The sequence below is a fragment of the Drosophila elegans genome, unplaced genomic scaffold (assembly GCF_018152505.1).
Source record: "Drosophila elegans isolate 14027-0461.03 unplaced genomic scaffold, ASM1815250v1 contig_183, whole genome shotgun sequence".
NCBI classification, from domain to species: domain Eukaryota; kingdom Metazoa; phylum Arthropoda; class Insecta; order Diptera; family Drosophilidae; genus Drosophila; species Drosophila elegans.
Window position 1 is genome coordinate 5655532 of NW_024545550.1, and position 24572 is coordinate 5680103.

The 24572-nt window shown below is 43.5% G+C and overlaps 4 protein-coding genes across 6 annotated transcripts; 3 read left to right on the forward strand and 1 right to left on the reverse strand.

Annotated features, from left to right (window-relative positions):
- Positions 1–1463: 1463 nt before the first annotated feature.
- Positions 1464–5948, reverse strand: LOC108143328 (homeobox protein unplugged). 2 transcript variants are annotated; one of them, XM_041707403.1, is made up of 4 exons: positions 5861–5948; positions 4832–5693; positions 1945–2195; positions 1464–1885 (listed from the first exon to the last, which is right to left on the reverse strand). In XM_041707403.1, exons 2-4 carry the CDS (start codon positions 5670–5672, stop codon positions 1556–1558), a joined length of 1422 nt encoding a protein of 473 aa, XP_041563337.1. In that variant the 5' UTR covers positions 5673–5693; positions 5861–5948; the 3' UTR covers positions 1464–1555. The 2 variants fall into 2 exon arrangements, with proteins under 2 accessions (XP_041563337.1, XP_017123137.1); XM_017267648.2 differs by lacking the exon at positions 5861–5948 and having other exon boundaries at positions 1465–1885; positions 4832–5767.
- A 3159-nt stretch (positions 5949–9107) lies between these two features.
- LOC121466845 (putative uncharacterized protein DDB_G0292342) lies at positions 9108–9624 on the forward strand. The gene has a single exon (XM_041707445.1). It carries the CDS (start codon positions 9457–9459, stop codon positions 9622–9624), a length of 168 nt encoding a protein of 55 aa, XP_041563379.1. The 5' UTR covers positions 9108–9456.
- Positions 9625–9802: 178 nt separating this feature from the next.
- Positions 9803–15210, forward strand: LOC108143537 (mitochondrial folate transporter/carrier). The gene is made up of 5 exons (XM_017268033.2): positions 9803–9957; positions 12475–12628; positions 12690–13044; positions 13629–13774; positions 14743–15210. The coding sequence occupies exons 1-5, from the start codon at positions 9804–9806 to the stop codon at positions 14891–14893; spliced, it is 960 nt and encodes a 319-aa protein (XP_017123522.1). The 5' UTR covers position 9803; the 3' UTR covers positions 14894–15210.
- A 488-nt stretch (positions 15211–15698) lies between these two features.
- On the forward strand, positions 15699–24541 carry LOC108143515 (ras-related protein Rab-32). Of its 2 annotated transcripts, none has more exons than XM_017267996.2 (4): positions 15699–16787; positions 22886–23281; positions 23587–23730; positions 23792–24541. In XM_017267996.2, the coding sequence occupies exons 1-4, from the start codon at positions 16287–16289 to the stop codon at positions 23900–23902; spliced, it is 1152 nt and encodes a 383-aa protein (XP_017123485.1). In that variant the 5' UTR covers positions 15699–16286; the 3' UTR covers positions 23903–24541. The 2 variants fall into 2 exon arrangements, with proteins under 2 accessions (XP_017123485.1, XP_017123484.1); XM_017267995.2 differs by lacking the exon at positions 15699–16787 and adding an exon at positions 19031–22438.
- Positions 24542–24572: the final 31 nt, after the last annotated feature.

The window sequence follows — 24572 nt, forward strand, 5'->3', positions numbered from 1 at the left end:
GCAGCTGGTGTTTAATGGCAGAGAAAATGAATATATAAAACAAATAAATAAAATAAATTGTCGAAAATAATATAAAATAAATATATCGCTTTAGAACTGGAATAAATAAAGTAGCTAGTTCTGAAGAAAGAGTAAACCAATTAAAGTCAAAAATATTTATTTTAAATCATCAGTTTTACTCAATTAAGCAAGAATGTTGTCTGTAAGATCTAACATAATTCTTAAGCCAGGAATATAGTTGTTTAAGGAATTTTAAACATTTACATTACAAATATTCGAAAGGTAATATATTTATTAATGATTTTCTCTTATTAGCCTTCCAAATCAACTAAACCCTTACGATTGTAGCTCACTCCCTGAGCCAACCTAGCCGAACCCCGATCCTGCAGCAAAGTCAGCTACCATCTCTTGACTTTCAGCTTCCGATTCTGGATTCGAAAAGAACATCACTCAGCAATCCCGCAGCCGGCAGCAAATTGCCTGCAAAGTGTTGCAATAATATAAACTCATGCTTGGAGGCGTGTCCCAACATAAAGCTGCGAACGACGATACACGAGGGTGCTATGTTCCCAGTTCGATTCCCTTTCCCTGGGGTGGTTTTCCTCCTGTTTTTTTTTCTTTTTTGTTTTTGCCCTTTCAGCCAGGCACAATTAGGCATTTGCCATGGGAGAGCGGAGAGGGGCGAGCAGGGGAGTTAGGACAAACAAAAGTCAGGAGGCAGCCAATAAGTCGGTAATGCAATTAAAAACTCACACAATGGGAGGGAGATGCTGATGCTAATAAGTCATGAGGGAAGTATCCTGGATCCTGGATTCAGGATTCAGGATGAAGAGGCGTGACACGTGAGACACCTGGAGTGATTGCTGGCCCTCTCTCTCTCTTTCTCTCTCTCTCTCTCTTTTGCTCGCAGGACACTATTCCCTGCCTCTTATTTCGTGACAATTTGGTGCGTTAAATTACAAAAATTAGTCACAGATAAATCGATCCGAACTCGAGTTGCAACGCTCGACTTTCGATTTTCGACACTCCAAACGGCCACTTCGGGCCGTGCTAAATCGCACAAATTGGCAGTTTAATTGTTCCAATTGACATCGAGGCGAGATTTGTGCCCGGGGTCCCTTAAGTGGCTCCTGGTGCCATTCGACTTTCGACTTCCGGCTCCCGGCTGGGCGTGTTTTTAGGCCAGCAGGATATATGTCCTTTCATGTGGTCAGTTGCACAAAGGATATATTGTCAATATGGGTCTATAACTTTATATCAGATTTTGATTGTGATTTATATAGTCCTTCTTTGGAATTCAATGTGTTGTCTTAAAGAAATTCCAATGATGCCTTACACAACAAATAGTTTAATACTTTACTTAATTAATTTTACAATGGCGTTCTTTCAGTCATTTAGAATAAAATCATATCCATTTATGTCTGTGAAAATTAAAAAAGGACTTTTTCGTTTAAATTTGATTTTTCGTTTGTTTATTTACAAAAAGACAACTCCATTTGCAGCCGAACTGCCTCCTTAGGTATTTACACTCGCACAGATTCAGGGGCCAACTCCATCAATAGATGCTCCTGGCCAGGGAGAGGGGCGTGGCCACTCCCAGACCGACGCCCACTGGCGGTGGGGCGTTGGTGGCGCCGCTGAACTTCTCGAACCCCCCGATCGCCTCCGCCGAGATCTTCTTGCGCAGATCCGGCTTCGGTCCGCTGAGGCACATCTTCTCCAGCTGCTGGTGCTGGGACCGCACGGCGAACCGGTTCACGTGCACTGGGATGGGCACCACGATCTTGGTGCCACTGGTGCTCCCGTTGCGACCCAATCCGTGGGAGGTGAGTCCGGCCTTGACCCTTTTCCACTTGGCTCGGCGGTTTTGAAACCAGATTTTAACCTATTGAATGAGTTATAACATGAGTCAAATGATTTCCTTAGCTTTGCAATCGAACCCACCTGAACTTCGCTCAACTTTAGACTGGTGGCTATTTGACTGCGCTCCGTGAGACTTAGATACTTCTTGGCATGGAACTCCCGCTCGAGTTCCAGCAACTGTTCCGAGGTGAAGGCTGTGCGACGGCGACGGGATTTGGAGCTGGAGCTGGAGCCGTTGCCCTGCGAATCCTTGCCGCCCATGCCGCCACCTTCGTGCCGAGAATGAGCACCTTCGTCATCACTGCAATCCTCGCTATCCGAGTTGGTGTAGGCTGAAATTAGTCAAGATTTTTACATGAAAAACTATTTTAATTGATTTAATAACAACAGAAAATCGGTCCTTAATATAGAGTGTTTTATAACTTGGGAGTTCAGAAAGAAACACCTTTAAGATTTAAGCCAAATACTTAATAATTAAGTGATGCTATATACCTTCGTATAAACAAAAAACCTTGTATAAATATTATGAATTAATAAACATAATTCTATGTATTTACTTTCATTATCTTCAGAATATCTACTTGATGTTAATTTCTTAAGCTAAACCTTTTATTTAGCTATGATATTTATATCTTTCACTTTTTAATAGAGTTGTCATATAAAAAACTGTTAATATTTTAAATATTTTAAAATAAACCAAAATTCATTAAAAATTGCCTTTAAGTTAATGCACATAACAACGATAGCGTCATTCATTTGAGATTTTAATTCACAAATTCCTTTAAAATGTCCTTTATGTTTATGACCTTCAACTCTTAAAAAATCTACGAAATAAGTTAAATATTTTTGAAGCGGGATACAGAAATTCTTTCTTAGACTCCTCAACATCTTATGTGTCGTTTAGTGCCTCACTTCGGAGTCGATCTAACAGATTGCGTTAAATAATGTTTCCCCGGTCCTGCCCACATCCTGACTGATTCTCCTCGGGCTCAAGACACTCACTTCGAGAGACCCATTAATGGGGCCCTAACGAGTTCGGACTTCTGGCGCAAATGGTCCGTGCCATAACTTGTGGCAAACATATTTATTTATAACTGGATACATGTGTCTGAAGGCTACCATCGCCCCCGAAGAGATGGCAGGATGGGAAGTCATCAGGAATACTCGAAACTTAATCTGTTTGTTTTGGGTGGACAGAAGTTGAGCGTGAAAGCTGAATGCCCCATTGAAGGAGGATAAAGACGCAAACGAGGGTGACACTCCACTGCCAGCCAGATAAATAATCTACCCCATCCAAATCCTGTTAATTTTGAGTACACGGTTAAGCGGTTTTTTAACACTTACACGCTTCAAAAGTGCCCGCTGTCACTGATTTATCTGCGCTTTTGATCCCCTTTTTCCATGACAGCACCCACATAAGTAAAAGCACCCCCTTGTAACAACTGCCTTAACCCACCCACACCCACAACCACACACCCACTCTGCTTATCGCCCAGTTATGAATATATTAGTCGGGGAATTTGTTGCGCTTTTTACAGCTCTGCTGGCAAATTGATTATGGCACGGTTTGGATGGCTCAGTTTGCAGACAGACATACTTTGTTTAGCAGCAGGAGGCCACGGATGATTATGATGATGTTGATGGTGATGTTGATGTTGATGTCGTGCGGTGGCTGGGAGTCGTACACTTCCATTCCATTCGAATGACCAAACTAAATCGTTACGTTTGTCAAAACGTCAGCACTCCAGCAGCGCAGGGCTTCCATTGTGGTCGAGTCTCGCCTCTGGAGCCCGTCGTCGGGAGTTGTGAAAACTTTTCACTGCTTTGATTGACACCAAACATTGGGTCTTAATGCATTCTATGCTAATTTTGATTATGACGTGGCAGCTTCAATTTTAATTACCGTGACACTAACACTCGACAAAATGAGACCCCAGAAAACTGGACAGACCGTTAAAGGGGCAGGAAGCTAAAAGGTTCAGTTCTAAACTTTCTAAGCAAATTGTTGTGGTTTTAAAATAGAGAGTTTTTCAAAACCTTTTTCTAAGAAGAGTTAATTTATAGATTATATTCTGTTTCTTAGGTTTTATTTTACTGTTTAAAACGGGTCACAATATGATATTTTTTGTCTACTTCCAAATATGTATGTTTTAACTGATTTTTTAACAACTGGTTAATCCACTCATCAATTTTAAAGGACTGAAATATTAAAACAATAATTTTTTGCACAAATCTTTAAAATACTTAAATTTAAAAATAAAAGGAAATATAAATAACTGATTATATTTCCTTGGAAATCATAGTAATTTAATTTAATTTAATTTAAAAGCAATCCATTTTACCAATCTTTCCTTTGAAAATAATGAATAATTTTATTTGGAGCTATTATTGAGAAAGCCCTAACAAAATTGGTTTATTAAATCCAAAAAATAATAACAATAACATTTCTAAGTTTGAATAAGATATAACTGAAGTATATGTTGAATGTTGATTGATTGATCAGTAATTATAGCCTGCAATTTCTGTTTACAAAATACCTTTAAAAAATCATGAAATGGGTCTGTCATCTATAGCGTTTTAGGGCTGCCGAAACTTACAGGACCCTTGTCCCTATAACTAAAACGAAGTATAGAACAGGATCTTGCTAAGAATTATTAATTTGACAGCTATTGAATGATAAAAAAAACGATCACAATGAAGATAATAATTACTCAATTTCCATAAGCATTTAAGTAATTGTTCCTAACATGTTTAATGTCCACAAACATTAAATAATTGATATCAAACTTTAATGCTATTAGTTCGTGTAAAAATCAATTCATTTTTTGTTTTCTATCATTTTTAAAAAGTTTTGTGAATTCTGTTGATTATAGTTCCAAGCCCCAGTTCTATCTCGAGATCTCTTTATTCAAACGTGTCCCCAAATGCCATCCCTACCCCAAAATCAGGATTGTTCTTTTGTACCCACCTCCATTGCGGCTCTTGTCCATCTCTCCGTTGTAGTTCCTGGGAGACATGGTCAGACTGATGTCGCTGCAGGAGTCGCCGCTGCACTCGAAGTCCTCGTCCATGCCCACATCCAGCGTTGGCTCCACGGGACTGTGGCTGCCGGACTTTGCTGGCGAGGAGTGGGCCTGCGGCGGCGACGGTTCCTGGTGTTGCACCAAAGCTGGGTTCGATGGCTTCTGGTCCTGGATCCGGCCGGCGGCGGCCATGTGCTGCAGTCGAGCGTGGACACTCAGGCTGTGCACGTAGTCCTGGTTCATCAGCTCGGCCAATCGGCGGTAGCTGAGATCCGTGGGTGCCACTCCGGCGGCGGCGGCGGCGTGGTTGAAAGGCAGGAATCGCGTATCCAGCGGATGCGGCAAGGTGGGCGGAAGCTGCTTCTCCAAGGCATGTGTGGGCGGTGGTGGTGGTGGTGGTGGTGGTGGCGGCTGCTGCGGAGCAGGATGACTGGCTGGCGGATTGGAGGGCAGGTAGCAGCCGCCGGTAATTAAATGCGTTAATCTCTCGTGGTTCTGGGCAAAGTAGCCGTGCAGCCAGGGATTATACAGCGGGAACTGGGTGAGTCCCAGGGCGGAGCTGGCCACCATGGCGCGGGCACTCAGCTCCTGTTCCTGCTTGTGCTCCGGCTCCTGTTCCTGATCCCGCTCCTCGGGCGGCGACGGTGGCGCCGTATTGGCAGGTGTTTGCTGGGCAATCAGACTCTCGATCGAGAAGGGCTTGGGAAAGGGCTTGCTGACCAGTCTGGTTGTGGAAGCATCCATGTTGCCCAGCTCTCCATTCTGCAGCAGGGCCGGCCGTTCCATTTTGCCCTCTCGTTTGGGTGACTTTACCAATGAAGAATTAATAAATATTTTTTTTTACAGGGCTTTCTTTGCGGGCCAGACACGACGCAGTGAACCGTTCAGAGATCGGCGAGCAACTGACAAACTGCAGCAGACATCACGTACGCGTACCATGGCACCCAAGTCGATATTCTGAAACCACCACTTACTTCTTGGCTCCTCCCACTTTCCAATATGGCGCATGACAAACAGCGGGTGTCTCTTTCTGACGGGCGAACCCCATTGGCTGGCGGCTAATTGCCGGGTGGTGCGGACAGCGAACCAGTTTCCGGCAATGGAGCTGCCCCACCACCACCCAGAGTCACCCAGAGCCACCCACTCCCGGACACGCTGCAACACTCTCCTGCTCCGTAATTGCGTTCTGCTCGAATCGCTCGGTAATCAGACATCGCCGGACTGCTGAAGAGCCCGCCCTGCCATTAATGCGCCGTCATCGTTAGCTCCTTTCCGGAATGGGGCTTCTCCGGCGGCGCAGCGGCGGAGGATGGGGTTCTCGCGAGGCGTATTAGTGACCAATTTAAATTCAAACATCAGTGGCCAGTGGGTGTGACTGTCGGGCATCATTAGCAGACACTCGAGTGTGCTCACCGATTTGTATCTGCAATTTAGTTACATATCTGCGGTAAATATATATATATATCGCCCATTCGGGTGCATATATTGGGATGAGGAGCTAATCAGGAAGGCTTTCTGGGGGTAGGGTTTTAATTTCATCTTTTTACTTACCATAAATTAGGAGAAATGTAAAGCATGATGTTAGCTTTATCAATTAAGAGACCCTTCTTAATTTACACAACATTTTAAATCTTTTCAGTTTGTAATTTTTTATAGTTGATTTTTCAGTTCAGTAGTCAATAGAAAAATTCATGAAAATAGGTTTCGTTTAACATATACTATAACAAAATTAACATATTAATTCTTTAAAAGTCGATCCAGATAAATAAATTTAATAAATAAATTTAATATTACAAGTATAGTCGATATCTATGTAAAAGGAAATAGTTTTTAAACAATGTTTAGCTTTAACAAGTCCACAAAATTTAGGAATGTTGGGCGTTGAGACTTGAGCTTTCCCCAAACAGAAGATGGGTCTATTATTTTGCTACATCCGCTGTGGGCGTTTTCATATCCGCCCTCAAAGCCCGCATAATTGATATGCCCAACGTTTTTCACACCGCATCAGCAGGTGGCAATAATTTGCATATGTATGGCTTAATTGATCGTAATTGACCAAATTTTTGGCCATAAAAGACGAGGCGTCCATTGATTGGAGCACAAATTGGCATTGGTCACGTCTGGGTGTTTGAAATCTTTTACGAGCAGCGAACATTGCAAACATTTTAACCAATTCGACAACTGCATAAATTACAATATAATTATGCGGCTCGTTGATAATTTTGGTTTTCTGATTATGATGAAAGCACTTGGGTTTTCCTTAGTATTTTGGCAGTTTACCAAGGATGGGCGGCGACTCTCATAGTGTGTGGGTAAATATTTCTGGGCTGCAGCTCTTCTGGCAGCGGAAAACGGGCAAATTAACGAAATGCAACGAAGCGTTGAATGCGCTCAAATAAATCAGAGCACTGTTGACATCCAGTCCCATTCCTCATCCCCAATCCTCAGTCCGCAGTCCGCAGTTCCCAATCCGGAATCCCCAATCCCCAGTCCCATGTGCAGCAAGCAGCCAGCAGAAGATACAGAAACAAAAGTATCTCTGCACTCTCTTTCGTTTGAGCGAGCGCGTTTTTTAGATTTTTTTGATTGCCCGCAGACAGAGAACAATTCGAAATTATTTACTGACAAATTGTTGCGAATTGCTGGCATAGCCGCGCCAATGAAATGCGCACACAGCACAAAACGAAAATAATTAAAGCTCTATCGAGACGTATAATGAGATACAAAAGTAGCTGCAACTAAGTACCACGAATTGCTCGCAGTCTGCGGTCTCTAAATTATATCGTTCGACTAATGAAAATTAAAATTTCATGGCATTCGACGGGATGTGAAGGCGAACATGTGTTCCCGTGACCGCAGAACACGGGCACTGCCACTGGCACTCGGAGCTGTGGCCATAGCTGTCCGATGTTTACCCAACAATGGCCACGCCCCCACTCAATTTGCGGCCTTTCTTCGGTTACGACGGTTGGCTACTCCAGCCCGTAATTGTGTCATTTTACCCCTTCTACTCGAATCCTTTGCCGCACTGTTGTCTACCTGTATCCCTGCCCGTCCCGCCGCCTGTAATTAAGGACCTCTGGCTTATGCCAAATTGTTTACACAATTTAATTGGAATATCGAAGGCAAATTACAGTTGTCGATGCTCGTTTGTGGGCAAGCATGGTTTATTTAGTAATTAACGGGTGCCAGTGCCTCGATTGCATGACCACTCATCGAATATTCAATAGATCGGTGAATGCCTATGCATGGGAATTAGTTGTATTGGCCGCTTTCAAGGAAACTGTCACGGTGATTAAGAAACTTTTAAGAATGGGTAACGATGAAGGTGCATCTAAATATAGAATCTTCGATCCAGGAAATTTGTAATTAACTGCACTTTGCTTCAGTAGAAATAATAACATACCAACAGAGATTCAATCAAGAATAAAACAATTAAGCAAATTGTTGTTTTTTAATTTAAATACTATAAGTTTAAATCAGCCTAAGGAGATTAAACGGAAGCAAAAGCTTAACTTCAGTAAAGGCCAATTGTTAACACTAAAAAGTTTTACCTAAAAATAAAGAAAATAAAACAAAATCATTTTTTCAAGGGGGTACGCGTTTCTATTTAAGAAATTATGATAAATAATATTGACATTACATTTTAAAAATATTTAAACTTGGCTTTCAAATTCCGTTATTTATCCTGTCGCTCTGAAGAGCGTTGCCACTCTTTCAAGACACCTGAGTTAGTTAGTTATCATCCCAACCATTACACTTTTTTACTTAGCTAAGTTACGCACCCCACTAAGCCCGCTATGCCACCTTTTAGCCTCTTTGTTAATATATTGCTTAAACAAAATATATTTATAGGCTTATCTTGCCAAATAAAATAAATTATTATTATTATTGAGACAGACATTACTTTTAGTAATACTATACTGGTAAATCTAACATATTTTGTTACATTTTAGGAAATATATGTTTAAAATATATGTTTACAAATAAAAAACTTATTAAAGTCCCATGATTTGGATGACTATATCAAGCTGTCATATAATATAAGGCTACATTCGTTATTTGGAGATTAAAATACATTTAACATTTATTTTTTTAATCAATTGTGTTATAGAAAAATGGTCACCAGTGTAAAGGGGACTTAAGTAATCGATTTTTTGAACGATACTATTGAAAATTTTGTACATCACCAACCGATGACAATGAATGAACGAGCCGCCGAGATACATTTCAGTTTTTTCTTCAAGAGCTTGCTGTTCGCATTTGTCCGCCTGCCCTCGCGTAGAAAACTTGTTACTTAATTTCCATTGCCACACGTGCTTGACTATTACTTGCAGTGCGCTAATCAGTCGCTTGTCAGCTAAGCAAACCCGCTATTCGGAGCCAATTTAGCAGCCTGTCTATGAATTTGGCATTACATAAGAAACGGATGGCTAAGCGAAAATAAAACAGTATAACTTTTGCGGAGCGACTAGTTCATCAGCATTCTGGTAACAGCTGATACGGAAAAGGCAGCAGCAGCACTTAGCCAAACAAAAGTCTAAACCTCTGGCAACAAACGGGTGAAAATATGAGCTGGGCAACAACAAAGCAAAGGCAGAAATGTTCCAAGTGTAGCAGCGGCAGCAACAACAACAACAGGAGCAGCAGCAGCAGCAGCAACAACAACAAGAACAGCAACAGCAGCAACAACTGTGCGCCTAGCAACAAGATAAATTCGGCAAGCGATTTCCTTTGATTTGCGCCCATTTATCAATCAAAAGCTTAAAAGCCAAAGAGTGTAAATAGCACGTAGTTATAGTACAATTCACCAGTAGCAGGTGTAGATGTGAATTTCGCGTAGAGCAGCGAAATAAGCCTACGATAGCAACAATAATACAGAACAAGCGCACAGAACCAGAACCCAGCAATCGCACAATGAATCCAATCAAAGCACCATCGACGGGCAGTCCCAAGAAATTCAACGTTTTCGCCCATGTGAAGTACGAGCATATGGTGGCCGGAGTTTCCGGCGGAGTGGCGTCCACACTCATCCTACACCCCCTGGATCTGATCAAGATTCGATTCGCAGGTGAGTCATCCATCCACACAGGGGAATTCCAATCTGCACCGGAGAAAAAGGGTGTTCTAGTGACTTAGTATTCGATTTTTGTTTTTTAAATAGAGCCTTGAAAAATAATTATTTTTTTTAGATGCATTTTTTGTCCTATTTAGGAAAAATCTCTTAAATCAGGTATTTTTAAAATTTTACTTTGGAGTATGTATGTCTAAAATTTATATATTGTTTTAAACTTTTCGCCTGGCTTTACCTCGTTATTAAGTATACTTATATATATAAGTATAAGTTTATTTAATATAATAACGAAGTTATATCAGTCGAAAATCTTAAAACAATATTGTAATTTTAGATACATATATGTTCATGCATATCAGATCATATTAGAGTAAAACTTTAAATATAACTGATTTAACTGCTTTTACCTTAATATGAAAAAGGCTACTTTTAATAACCAGAATACAAAAATTGATACGATGTGTATTCTTATTAGTTCCTTTCCTTGGCCCCTAAAAATGTACAATATATTTAATACTATAACTGCAGCTCTCAAGTGATCCTAAAGTCATATGTTTAATTAATAGTGATGTTATAATAATACTAAATACATATATTTTGAGATTAGCTATTTTTGTTTAAACTGACTAAAGACTGTTTACAAAAATAGAAGTATTAAAAACAAAAACATGATAAGAAATACGGAACCGTCACTAGAAAACTCACTATATTTCTGTGTAGTGAAGATAGAACCCCCGGCACGTGCCGCAAAAAATGCCGCCAGTCTGGCTGCAGATTATTATTGCACTTTATGCGCTGCTCGCGTTTTGTTTGCGCACAGTCTTACAAATTTTCCATGGAAAATTTGAGACGCTTGCGTATCCGAGAAGTGACGTTAATTCTTTTTTTATTTGTTGCAACATGGAAACTTTGAGACGTTTCGCGTCACTACTACGTTCAAGTTTTCGCACATAAACAAAACTAAAATGGGGCCACGGGCACGTGAATTTAGTGTTCATTTATGCGATAGATAGAAAGAATTTATGGGTTTGTTGACAGTTGCCTCAAAACACTCAAATTAGTCTAATCTGGAATTCGAAGGCAGGAAACTGGCTAACAGCAGTTCGCATTGTTTACTGGCATTTACTTTTACTGACTGGTTCAAAGATCGATACCAGCTATCAACCTTTGATATTCAGATATGATACAGTATTTATAGCTGATTCGTTGTGTTTATGCGGTGTTTGCTAAAAAACTACATAATTGTACTGAATCTGAATCATATCATTGTCCTCGATTGCGCTTCATGCGCAAAATACGTGAACAATATTTCCGTATAGTACGATTCGAAATACCAAAACAACAATACAACAACAAACGGAGCGGGTTTTATGTTTATTAATTTTGCAGTTCAGTTTGCTCGGATCAACGCTAAAAATCGCCTTAGCCGTTAAATGAATATGTAAATTCACCAGAAAAATGATCTGTAAACAATAACAACCACCAGTCGTTGTTGTTTGTGTGCATTAAAGTCACACCATGCGAGCATTGTGAACTGATAAAAAGCGAACCCAAGTTGGGATGGTTAGGAACCCAAAGCTGTGAACCTCCTTGAATCTTTCGGTTACTCGATTTGGCAACAGCTGTTTTCTATTGACTTGCGCAAGGCCTTTTTAGCGATGACGCATGTTGGCCCAAACGAAACCCGTTTATCTTGCTTTTGCTTTTGCTTTTCTGCTCTTGCTCTGCTGTTGCTCTGCTCGGTTTCAATCACGTGACCACTTGTCTTGACTGTACATTGATTGCGTTGCTGGCTTTGTTTAACGGCAACTTTCAGCGGCAACTGTCCGGTTTATGTGGCACAAGCACCCAGATAAAGTGGCCAAAACGAAAACGAGTTCCCCCCACTGTTGCCAAGCGGGAAGTTGGCTGATTCAGCACTTTGCAGCTTTATCGAGTGTGCATGTCGAAAAACTCATTAGTCTGCCCAAAGTCAATATGGTTCATCGCAATGCCCCCCGTACAATAGGCTAGTTGAGTTGTCCACTCCCCGTTTCAAGGTCACGCCTGGGGCAGCTATAAATAGTCCAGAACGGACGGGACGAGCCCCTTTCTTCTGCCTGGTGCTCTGTTGTCAGGCCAGATCTTATGATTGCTGCTGTCCGCCTATATATGCCGTATATGTATATGTAGCCGCCTTATAAATAGCTAAATAGCTGCTAATGGAGGCGAAAACAAGCAAATATGCTCGCTTTCGACTCCCCCCAGCTTATCGCATCCGCTGGCAATTATCGCTATCTATCTGTGTTTTTTTTGGCGAAAACAACTTTGGCTTTTTGGAGTCAACAACTGATTTCCCCGTAGCCGTACAGTTGCCCAACTGAAGTACAATACCCGCCAGATGACGTACCCACAACAGACCCTTTGCTACCAGTACCAGTACGAGTTGCAGTATCCATACTCGTACCAGCCTTCAAGGCTGCAATGTCTAGACTTGTTTATCATTTACGAGCGTGATTCGTTGTCTTATTGCAGTGAACGATGGCCGGACAGCGACGGTGCCGCAATACCGTGGACTGAGCAGTGCCTTCACCACCATTTTCCGGCAGGAGGGCTTCCGTGGACTCTACAAGGGCGTCACTCCCAATGTCTGGGGATCCGGCTCCTCCTGGGGCCTGTACTTCATGTTGTAAGTACCATGCCGTGCGAAGCCAATGATAACATTAATGACACTGTGTTTATATCCATAGCTACAACACCATCAAGACGTTCATCCAGGGAGGCAACACCACCATGCCCCTGGGTCCGGCGATGCACATGCTGGCTGCTGCCGAGTCCGGAGCCCTCACCCTGCTGCTGACCAATCCCATCTGGGTGGTGAAGACCCGTCTCTGCCTGCAGTGCGACGCGGCTAGCAGTGCCGAGTACCGAGGCATGATCCACGCCCTGGGACAGATCTACAAGGAGGAGGGAGTCAGGGGTCTGTACCGCGGCTTCGTGCCCGGCATGCTGGGCGTCTCCCACGGAGCCATCCAGTTCATGACCTACGAGGAGATGAAGAACGCCTACAACGAGTACCGCAAGCTGCCCATCGACACGAAGCTGGTGAGTACGCAGATCACGGATGACCAGATCATCCCCGTCACCATCACATGACCGAGCTGCGCGTGCCATTGACATCGGACATATACTAAAGTGGGACAGATGCGGTCAAAATAATAGCACTTAAAATGTCAGCCATAAATTATGAAAACGTAGAAGTTTAATAGAACTTTAACTTGCAATTGGAAAAAACACTTTGTTGTAAAGTAATAATATCGTATTTTCAGTTTGAATACAAGATGATTTATCAAGTGTCGTTAAATCAAAGCAGATTAGATATATCTATAGACAATACAATAGGAATATACTATTATAATATTCCTATGTCTTCTTTTCTTAATTGCAAGAAAAACATTCGTTCTTCAGTTACCTTGATAATCATTTCAATGGTCGATAGAAGCTAAGGGAACACATAATTCCCCGAAACTTATTATGATTCAGAAAATCACACTCTCTCATTGCTATTATTTTGATGAACACATCTGTACACAACCATAACCGAATATATCCGGCTGTGATGACGTCTCTGCGATTTGGCAGCCATTCCGTTTTGCCTTACTAATATATGTATTCCTTTTTACACACAGGCAACTACCGAGTACCTGGCCTTCGCGGCCGTGTCCAAGCTGATCGCGGCGGCGGCCACCTATCCGTACCAGGTGGTGCGGGCCCGACTGCAGGATCACCACCACCGCTACAACGGCACCTGGGACTGCATCAAACAGACTTGGAGGTACGAGCGCATGCGCGGGTTCTATAAGGGGCTGGTGCCCTACCTGGTCCATGTCACGCCCAACATCTGCATGGTCATGCTGATCTGGGAGAAGCTGACCAGCTAGATGGAGTATTACACTAGCTCTAGAGCCTAGACACTAGAATCTAGAATCTGACACAGAAGAATTTAAGCTAAGCGCTCTAGAATACACGAATCTTTCTAGTTTCCTCCGATGTGCAGCTATTGAGCAGAAAATGACAAACTTATTCTGTATTATTGTTGTAACTCGATTTTGGTTTAGCCCTAGCACCTAGCCCTAGCTTTAAGTGTATTCCATAACTACTTTATTGTACACATCCTTCGCTCTAAACACTTTGAAAGTAACTGATGTGATGGAGGCCATGGCAACAATTGCCCCTGCCCATGAAATGTAATTTCAGAGACGCATTTCCTGCACTCTTCATCAAAACAACACATTGCACACATTTAGTTCTTAATTTAGATAAATTATTTATTCTGTAATGGTTTAGAAATTGTTTAAGCACAAAATGAAACCAGTTAACTGTTTAGTTGATACAAAATTTCGTTTTGGCAAAAAGATTCTTCATAATTTTGAAAATGGTTTATATTTTGACACGTACTGTATGTAAATAAGCATGAACGCATTGTGAACCCAACTAAGCCAAACAGTGGAACAATTTAAATGAAATCAAGTCAAGAGCAGAAAATGCGAAATTACTTAGCTATATTAAAAAGATGGCCAATTTGGCCAAAACCCAAAAAAGAAAACCAAGAAACCAACTAAAGTGCGTTGTAACCAGCGTCTTTTCATTTGTCCAAGGGCTAAGGGCTGCTCCTTCCGCTCGGTTCCTTCGGTCACCCCCTAAAATGTGCAGAATCTCTTTGCTAATCTGAAACAGTAGTAAGTAGTTGAAGCTCCTGGCTCACCCTCACTAATACCGCCCTGTGTTTGGTTGTCATTGCAGGTTCGAGGGCCACAGAGGTTTCTACAAGGGTCTCCAGGCGAGTTTAGTGCGCGTGGTGCCCGCCTGCATGATCACCTTCCTGGTTTACGAGAACGTCTCGCATTTCCTGCTGGCCAGGCGCAAGCGGATCGAGGCTGAAAAGGCAGTGTGATTCCCCCTCTCTGGGATTCCCCTTAGTTCCCTAAGCTATCTTATCTCTGTGCGACATTACCACATGTCCATTGTAGTCAGCGAGCAGTTGCAATCGTGTTGAGCATGCGCAGTTGCTGTTAGTTTAAGCTTAATTAGACGTTGTTGTTGAAGAATTCTTGGCAGCTTTTACTAGTTAGTTAAGTGAATGTTGTTCCTAAGCAATTTCAGGGGATCCTAATACAAATAGCCATTTGTATGCTAATATTTTGTGGGTGATTTATAAATGGTAGACTTAAAAATGTAAATAATATTGATAATACACCAAACTGTTGTTAACCATTATGTGTTTTTTAAATGGATTCCTCAGTTAATTTCGGGGGTCCTATTTGTTTGCTAATATTTTGTGGATAGCTTAAAAAGGGTAAATTTAAAAATGTAAACATTGAAAATACACCATATTGTTTTAACCATTGAGTGTTTTTTAGATTTCCGCCCAAGAGTTATTAACTTAAATGGGGTATAGATGTTATTTTGTATACCTTAAATTGTTTTAAACAAAATAAGACAGTCTGGCATCTTTCAAGATTGTTTAAGCTTTCAGAAAGCAGCAACAGTGGGATAAAAAAAGGAAAAGTTATAACTTATTAATATGTTATTTGAATTAATGCCGCCGATTGTCGATTGCAATTTTTAATTTAGTCCGAATCGCGGAGTCCGCTTAACGGTTTTCTACATAAAGCTTTCTGTAAAAGCTTTCGCTTTCAGTTTCATTCGTGCCCCGAAGTTTTCCTCGTCTTTTTCAATTATTCAGTTATAAACTGGATGTACTGGAGGACGGACGTTCACGTTCACAAGTCTCTCAATTGTTGTTGTTGTCCACCGTCTTGGCCATGTTTTTGTTGTTATTAGCGTATTTTTGCGTGTCTGCCAATCGAACGTGTGTGAATTTAATTTACGGGTCGTAGAATTACCGCCAATAACAAATAACGCGTTGAGGACGATAGAAATAAAGACCGTTTAAAACTTATGCAAGAATCAAAGTAAGTGGTGACCACCGAAGTGCTCCATTTGCATTTGGAAACCAGTTTGCAGCGATTCGAGTGCACAATTGCCCAAAAAAGTGCAACGGTCGAGTTCAACAAACCGATAACCGATCAAATGAGATAACGCCGCAAATAGCAGTGAATTTCGCGAAATAATAAATACCAAAATTGTGATAAGTTCAAGAACAGTCTAGGCATTGTTTACCGTTAGCCCCCAAAAACCGAAACCACATGTTGCTCGGAATCTGGAGGTTCCAATAGAGCAACAGAGCAATAGAGCAAAAGAGCGTGTGTGAATGACCTTGAGAGGGTGTGTGGGGAGTGAGATAAACGAAGTCTAAAGATCGTACTTGCAGTATCAGTGGTTGCATGGCAACCAGCGTCATTCGGAGCAGCGTTGTCTCGACCTCCGCCGGACGCCGGAACATCTGCGACTGTCTGGCCCAGGAGTCCGTTGGACTGGGCCAATCCCTGCCCAAATCCAAGTCGGCCGATCACCTGCCGGAGCTCACATCCTGCGCCTGCCTGCGTTGCCAGTACCTGGCCAAGGATCTCGGAGACTCCCAGACGCGACAGCTGCCCGTGGAGCACAGGCATCGACCGCAGAGCTCCGGACCCGGCTCGCTGGGCGCCCTCAGCGCCAAGGAGTCGCCCATTTTCGTGCGCCGCCAGATCTGGATCCCACCCTCGGGGACGCCCCTCAGCTCCTCGCAGTTCTCGCTCCGGAGTGCCGCTCCGGCCTACGCCGAACCCCAACCGAAGTTGGACCTCGACGCCGTAGAGGCGCTGCCACCCACTGCGGTCATGCCCGCGGGAACCAATCGGGCCCACATGGACATCAACCGGAACAACGGATACCTGCACAACGGAGTGAGTACCCAGAAAACCCACAACGGAGAGGGTTTGTTTACGACCACCACGTGTCGAAATACCTTTCGGGGTCAGGTTTAAAGTGGGGGGAGTGGGATACACTAAGCAAAAGAACAGGGAAATCAATTAAGAACTTATACTTTCACTTAAGATTTATTGTTAAATACATTGTTTTTTTACAGACCAAATCTTTAATTTATATTCACTTTAAAAAATGATATTAAATATGATATTAATATCTGAGATTGTTCAGAATCGATTTTCAAAAATACAAACAAAATATTTTAAGAACATACATTTTTTCAGCTGGTTTTTGTTTCTTAATATCTTAGAACTTCAATACCTTCTGTCAAAACTACAAACAAAATATTAAGTCAAATAATTTAGGAATAACATTTAAAATAAGTGCGAATTCGGAACATTAATAAACAAAAATCAAGACGAGGTGTATGAAAATACTTTTTGTTCTTTGTTATTTAACTAGCCTTAAACAGAATTCAAGGGTAATACGAAACGAGAGATTATTTTCCAAAATGATTGGACAATTTTTTGAGTGTGGGGAATGCCCAAAAATAAGTTGGCCAAGTGTTGCAATGGTTTTCGCTATTTTGCCTTGTCAGGCCGTTAACACAACCAGCGTGCACTCATTAGCCGCTTAAGTCGCTCAGAGAACTTGACGAACATTTATTGCCCACCAGATGGGATTACGGAGCGAAACGAATGTACGGAACGATAACTAATTAAAATACTGGTAATCCGGAATGTCCCCAGACCGCGATGCGCACTTTAATACATTTTCCCGCCCCCAATAGAATCTCCATTCAACCAACGGCCATTTCTACTCACATTAAGTTTGCAATTAAATGGTAATGAAATTGAAGCAGTTGCCACATTTGAGACCCAGACATGTTATAAACAAAGCGATAAAATCAAAACAATGCCAAACTAACAAGTGGATCGGGGGGGAAGGGGTACCACAAAAATTTCACTCTCATCGTGACTACGGATATGGATAGACTATACATACCATTTGTAAGGGACGGATCCGGGGGCGAGCACCATGTGGGTGTGTTCGGCTACTTAAGTGATTGCCGGTTAGCTAGATATAGATATCCGCTGCTGTTGAGAAACTACAATGGGAATTGGAAGGGCTGCCACCGGGCTTTGCTATAGAAAAGTCAGACAACGTCACGTTTTAAGGTCAATTATTGAACCATGCCAGCGAAAGTGTAAGCTCATTAATTAATGCCTGACATTTCTAGCACTTTTCAATTACACATCGCACATGTTGGTAGTTCACTTGATGATTCACAAGGTCTTATTGCATTTTTGGGCCACAATCTAATCAGGACTTGTTCCCTTCCTCATTTCGTTTTTTTTTTTCACTGATAACTCCATGGAATGATAAGATATGAGCTGGCACTCCACTCCATTCGACTGATAATACGCAAAGTTGCGTGTGCAGAGTCCATTGAGGGGATATAGCAGCATAGCAGCCTCCTTATGTAATCAGTCTCGAACTCCCTCTGCGCATCGTTGGCTAAGGCATTGCACTCCGTATTGTTGTTCGTTGTTCGTTTGATTTTACTTTTGTGGCCGACTGATTACATTTCCATGACAATTGCCCGCCCAACTGATAAGCATATGTATAAAGTATTGTAACTTCTCCAGAGAGTCACATATACCGCTGCCCTGCAAGCACGCGAACCAAGGTGCGAATCTTGATGTTCCATTGCCAACTATCTTGATATCGTCTCCATGTTGACATTTTCTCAATCTGCGAATTAGTTGCTAAGATTGCAGAAAATAGGCTATTTAAAACTTATAAAAGTTTATGCAACGACTTATAAAACTAACGCGATAATAAATTTAATTCTTAATTACTTTGTTCCTATTTAAAAGAATTTGTTTAATTTAAGCAGATAATTAAAACTACTATTTAAAAATTAAAACAGCTATTTAAATATAAAGGTTTTGAATAAAAGACCTATTTTAAATCTTCTATAAAAGTCTTTAACGTCAATTCTGTCTAGTAATAATGCTTTATTGCAGATGTCTAATACCTTTATTATATAATTAGACGAGCTTAAATATTGTTTAAATAAATAAGCTTATTAAAACCTTTTAATTTTACTTTTGCCAGAGCAGCCAACTTATAAATTTACTTTTTACTTTACTTTTACTTTTTACTAAAAATATATTGCATACTTTTTGGGGATCATGTAGAAATGACCCAAACATGCCAGTTATTAAAATAAACTTAAAAAAACAGCTTAGCAATCAATTTAGTTTCACAAACTATCTAAAAATATAGGCAATGCTCGTGATTGCTAAATTTAACGCTTGGCGTGATGCATGCAATCGCAGTAGATTCCATTCCAGGAACTTAGCCACGTGCTCAGGTTCCTTTTTTGATTGCTAGGACATGGACGTGGAGGCTTCTTGTGATTTCCATTTGGTATCCGATTCACGGAAAAGAAAGAGAAGTCCCGTGTAGGACTTCACCGCATCCGGGCCTCCGGGCATCCGTGAGCTGTGGCAGTGCCTTTTGTCCGGAATGGGGTCGTTGGGGTAATCGCAGGCGCCTGCGATGGTGGGATGAATGTTTCACATGTTTTGTTTTTCTCCTGTTTTGTGGCTCGATTGCGTGTAAACATCTGCAGGCACAAGGGGAATTCCCTCACGTTCGACATTTATGCGAAAGTGAATTTCTAATGCTTTCGGTTTCCATGGCAGAAAATAGTTTAAAAGCCCCCGTTTCTCAAACTGGAGTTTTGTAGGCTGAAGAAAATGTGTTTGCTCTAATCTCCTTTTGAATTATGTAAGCTGATTCGAGTGTTGACTTGTCCCCGATTTTAAAATGTGCATATCGGTAACGCTTTAGACAAAACACCTCTTTGTGCTTTACTTAAGGCACATTTAAGTGTAAAGTCTAGCCAGAAGCTTCGCAAATCTGTGAACAAACTAGTGCTCTATTTAAACAAATATGAAATCAAGGCTTTGATTATTAAATGTACCCATTCATTTTGTGGCTCAATTTAATTTTCTAGCTGCATCAGGTAGAAATGTGTGTGTCTGTGAGGGGATATGTAATTTTTCCCAAGAAATTAAGTTACCTTTTGTTGTTTATTTGATCTATTAGCTATCCCTATGCCACATTACGATGATATTGCTACCACAACAATGTGTTTCTATATTTAGAACTGTAGTATCTAATAAAATCCGACGACAGGCAACTTCCGTATTGTACATCTGTGGGATGGGATCCATCTCACTAAATGTGGATATGTGTGCCATGCCGTCTGCGTTTTGGGTTATTACTTGTGTAATCGTATATGCCCGATGTATGTAGTATGTAGTATCTCTTTGCCTGTCGCCCTGCTCTCTGCACTGCGGCTAACCACGTTTTGTAATAAGCGTAATTCTATATAGTCACGTCGCAGCAGTCGGTCGACAATCAGCCAAGACAAGGCAGCGTTCAACCCGCCAGCGCCAGATTGATGTGTCGCCCACTTAATGCCGAGTGGAGCGACTCTTTTGGGACAAGTTGATGCGTATAGCGGCAAATCCTCAGCTTAAAGGAAGCCCCTCAAGCGCTATGGAGGAGGAGTGGGTGGTGGGTGGAGGGTGGTGGCTGATGGAGCATGTACTGTGCCCGGTTTGTTCGGAGAGGTCAGGTCTAGAAATGGACACTGAATGCCCTGCTCCACTGGCTGTGTCTCGGATGATTGGGCATTCACCTTGATCCCAATGACAGAGTCCAGTGGTTCGGGAGCAGGGTGAGCCAGCCAAACAACTGGCCACCAGTATTCATCACCGCCGGACACTGGTCAATCTCTGTCCGGAGATTGCTTGATAAGCGGGTGCCGGCCGTTCAATCGGTCCATTCTTCTCACGCTCAGTTCGTTGTTGGTAAGCACCTAGCACCTGGCCAACTATGCATTTTTTCGTAACTGTAATGCTAAACCTCTCACCACAAAAAAGGGGCGGGGCATAAGGTGGGCGAATTAAAATTTATAAAAGCCTAGGCTTCGTCATTGGGGATTTCAGTGCGCGTTTGTTTTGTCAGCGCTGCGGTTGCTAAAAAAAAAAATCAAAAAACAAAAAATCAAGGAGCCTAGGATCAGGTCAGGATCTCAATCTGGAGCAGATGGAAACCTTTGAAGAAACGCCAGAGAGCAGTTGAAAATATGCCCAAGGTGGAGGAGCAGCGGGTAAAAGGCACAAAGCGAGCGGAATCGGAATTAGCGGGGGAGAAAGGTGATCGCCAGGAGGAGCAGGGGGAGCAGGGGGAGCAGGGGGATCCCAGGGAGGAGTCGGAGGAGGCCAGCGGCAAGATCAAGGGCCGTTCCCGTTTCTCTGCGGCTCTGCGAAGCCTCTCGAAGACCAAAACCAAGAAAGAAAGGGAGCTGGGCGACAAAAGCACCGACAGGGAAACCAGAAGCGCAGAGGAGGAGGCGCACGAAACCCCTGGCGACCTAGAAGACGTGGCCAGTTCGATAGGTTCCACGGACAGTGGAGCCCTGGGCCAAAAGACCAAAAAGAAGAGCCTCACTCGCCGCCTACTCCTAGGTGGTTTGCGGAAAACGAAGGTGCGACCCCACAGCCTGGCCACCAGCGACGACATCAGTGTGGAGCAGCTGGAGGCCACCACCACACCATCACTGCCATCCGGATCGCCACCCGAATCGCCCTCATCCGCCAGCAGCAGCACGCTGCAGATCACCATCAGTGGCAAGAAGGTGGAGCCGGCGAGGAAGAGCGGCAGGCCGAAGAGCGACACGGATTACCTGACACCCGCCGCGGAGAAGAAGCCGCGAAAGAAAACCACCACCACCACGGTGACCACGAGAGACACGAGCAGCAGCACCCGCACCAGCACCACCAAGCTGCTGGTGGCCAAGAAGAAGCCCCAGAGCCCCGAGAGAGAGCCCCTTATCACCAGCACCGAGAGCACACGCGATACGCCGCCCCGAGAGCGGGCCCCAGCGAAGCCGAGTCGCGTTCAGGCTCAGGTTCAGGTTCAGTCTGCCACCGGCACCGGAGCTGTTCGCAAGTCCCAATCCTCGAGCGCAGCCAGCAGGAAGCTGGAATTGATGCAGCAGCAGCAGCAGCGCGGCCACCGCCACAACGCCAGACCACTGGCCGAACCAGCCACTACGGATCCCCAGTTAGAGTCCCTGGACCCATCCGCCTCCACCACCGCCACCGCCGCCACATCCACAGTCCCTCCGGCGGCCGACGACACTGTGTCCTCGGCGGAAAGTGCCCAGAATCTAGCCAATCCACCGCCCGCAGTCCGCTTTGCCGTGGGCAGTGCCGTGCGGAGTCCACTGAGTGCCTACGAAGCCGCCTTGGCCGCCGCCGCCAGCCAGCAACCCAACTCCAGCGAGGAGCTCAGCGACTCCAGTCTTCGGCGGATCAATTTCGCCCAGCAGCAGCTCGTCCTCGGCGACCACGACAGCATCGAGGGCAGGCGGGAAACGCTGCGCTATCAGTCGGTGGCCAGTGAGTACTCCAATCCGGACTCCGCTTCGGAGGACGAGAGCGAGGAGCAGCAGGCAGGAGGCGAGGACACCCAGGAGGCAGACGCTGACAAGCCGCCGATGCCGGCCTTCGGTGACCTGACCATGGATCAGGAAATGGAACCGGTAAGGTGTCGCCATCGCCATCGGATTGCCAGTTGGCTAGTTGACTAGTTGGCTATTTGGCCAGTCTGCCAGCAAAGAAGCCCCACAAGTGCTGATGTTGCCCCGCTTATAGTGTGTGTGTGTGTGTGTGTGTGTGTGGGCCCAGAGTGTCATTCAACCATTGCCCAAGGGGTGCCGTCGACTAACCAGCGAATCTCAGTGCGGATTGACAAGCTAGAAAAGGTGTAACTAATACCCGACTTTGAATTTATAAACTGGTGTTTTAAAATCTCTATTCTCCAGTCCAAATTTCTATACCATTCCAGTTACATGTTGGTCTCATAAGCCCATTTCTTGTTCGACTATTGCCTTAAACATACATAGTTAATTTCTTGTGCTTAGGTAGAACCCAGAGAGGTGTTACAAGTCTGTCTCCTAAACTATATCCTTTCCAATCCTCGATTTCAGGCCATCATGACGTCCACCAGTGATAAGCGCGAGCATCTGTACAAGATTCTAGTCATCGGTGAACTGGGCACCGGCAAGACGTCCTTCATCAAGCGCTACGTGCACCAGTTCTTCAGCCAGAACTACAGGGCCACCATCGGCGTGGACTTCGCCCTGAAGGTGCTCCAGTGGGACGCCAACACGATAGTGCGCCTCCAGCTGTGGGACATCGCCGGCCAGGAGAGGTTCGGCAACATGACCCGGGTCTACTACAAGGAGGCGGTGGGTGCGTTCATCGTCTTCGATGTGACACGCAGCGGAACCTTCGACTGCGTCAGCAAGTGGAAGGAGGACCTGGACTCCAAGGTGCAGCTGCCAGACGGCAGTCCCATACCGTGCATCCTGCTGGCCAATAAAGTGAGTGCTTAAATGACGAATAACTTGAAGACCATTTAACTTTTTTTCTTGTTCCATAAACCATTAAAATGAGAAACTTTAGAACTTTTCTGAAGGATTCAGAATTATTGATCTAATGGGTAGAATCTCATTTTGATTAAGCATATAATAGACGTTTATATATTTTATAAAGAAACATTCCATTATTTCCATCAACCATTTCTAAGAAAAACTTTAAATCTTTTCCAAATAATTATAACGGGTATAATAATTATAACAATTATAAAATAAGTAAAATTAATGATGAATTTCTTTCCAATTTCAAGTGCGACCAGGAAAAGCAGGGCATCATTACGCAGCCGGAGAAGATGGATGAGTACGTGAGGGAAAACGGATTTGCCGGATGGTTTGAGACTTCCGCCAAGGAGAACATCAACATCGATGAGGCAGCCCGTGCGCTCGTGAACAAGGTGATAATCCGTGCTAATCCTTGGCCAAAGCCCCGCTAATCTGTGTCCACTCACCCGACAGATACTCATCAACGATAAGCTGATATCTGCCGATCTGGCCGATGGCGAGAAGTTCAACCTGAGCTCGGCCGATGCAGCCGGATCGGATGCCAAGAACAAGTGTTCCTGCTGACCTGGGACACGGGTCCAGCGATCTGCTATACATTCCGATTACCATTCCCAGTCAAGAGCGCTTCTCTGAGACAGAAACGCAATGTGCCTACGTCCACTGCATTTTCATGATGTTAGAAGATAGCGATAACTATGCTTAGGGTTTCGACGTAACATTTGTCTAAGACTTAGCCTCATCCGCATCCCCATCCCCACCATCCCCGTCATCCCGTCCATCCCATCCATCCATGCCATGCATCCATCAGATTGTCTTTATCTTTAACACCCCAGTCCGTAAATCCCGATAAGACTTGTCTGCGGGTCTACCACATTGAAGCATCGGGATCTGGGTAACTGCGTGAATTTATATCATGGCACTTAGCTTACCTACGCATACGCCCCATTATTATTATCGCGAGGATTAGCCGGAGGTAGTGCAGCATCCGTATCATAGCATTCTACATTTGTGTAAAATACGAATCGTGTTCTTGTTTTTGTTTGTTTTATTTGCCTCTGCTGGCGAGATTGTTTTATCTTGGAATTATTACTCTCACACATGCAAACACACTCTGCCATCTTTATTTGCATTTAGATAACAATACGTACGTTTTATGCAATACGATACAATGAGAAATAAAGTTTTTAATGGTAGTTAAGTAAAGCGGGAGTGTTTTATTGGCTGCCGGGAAAAG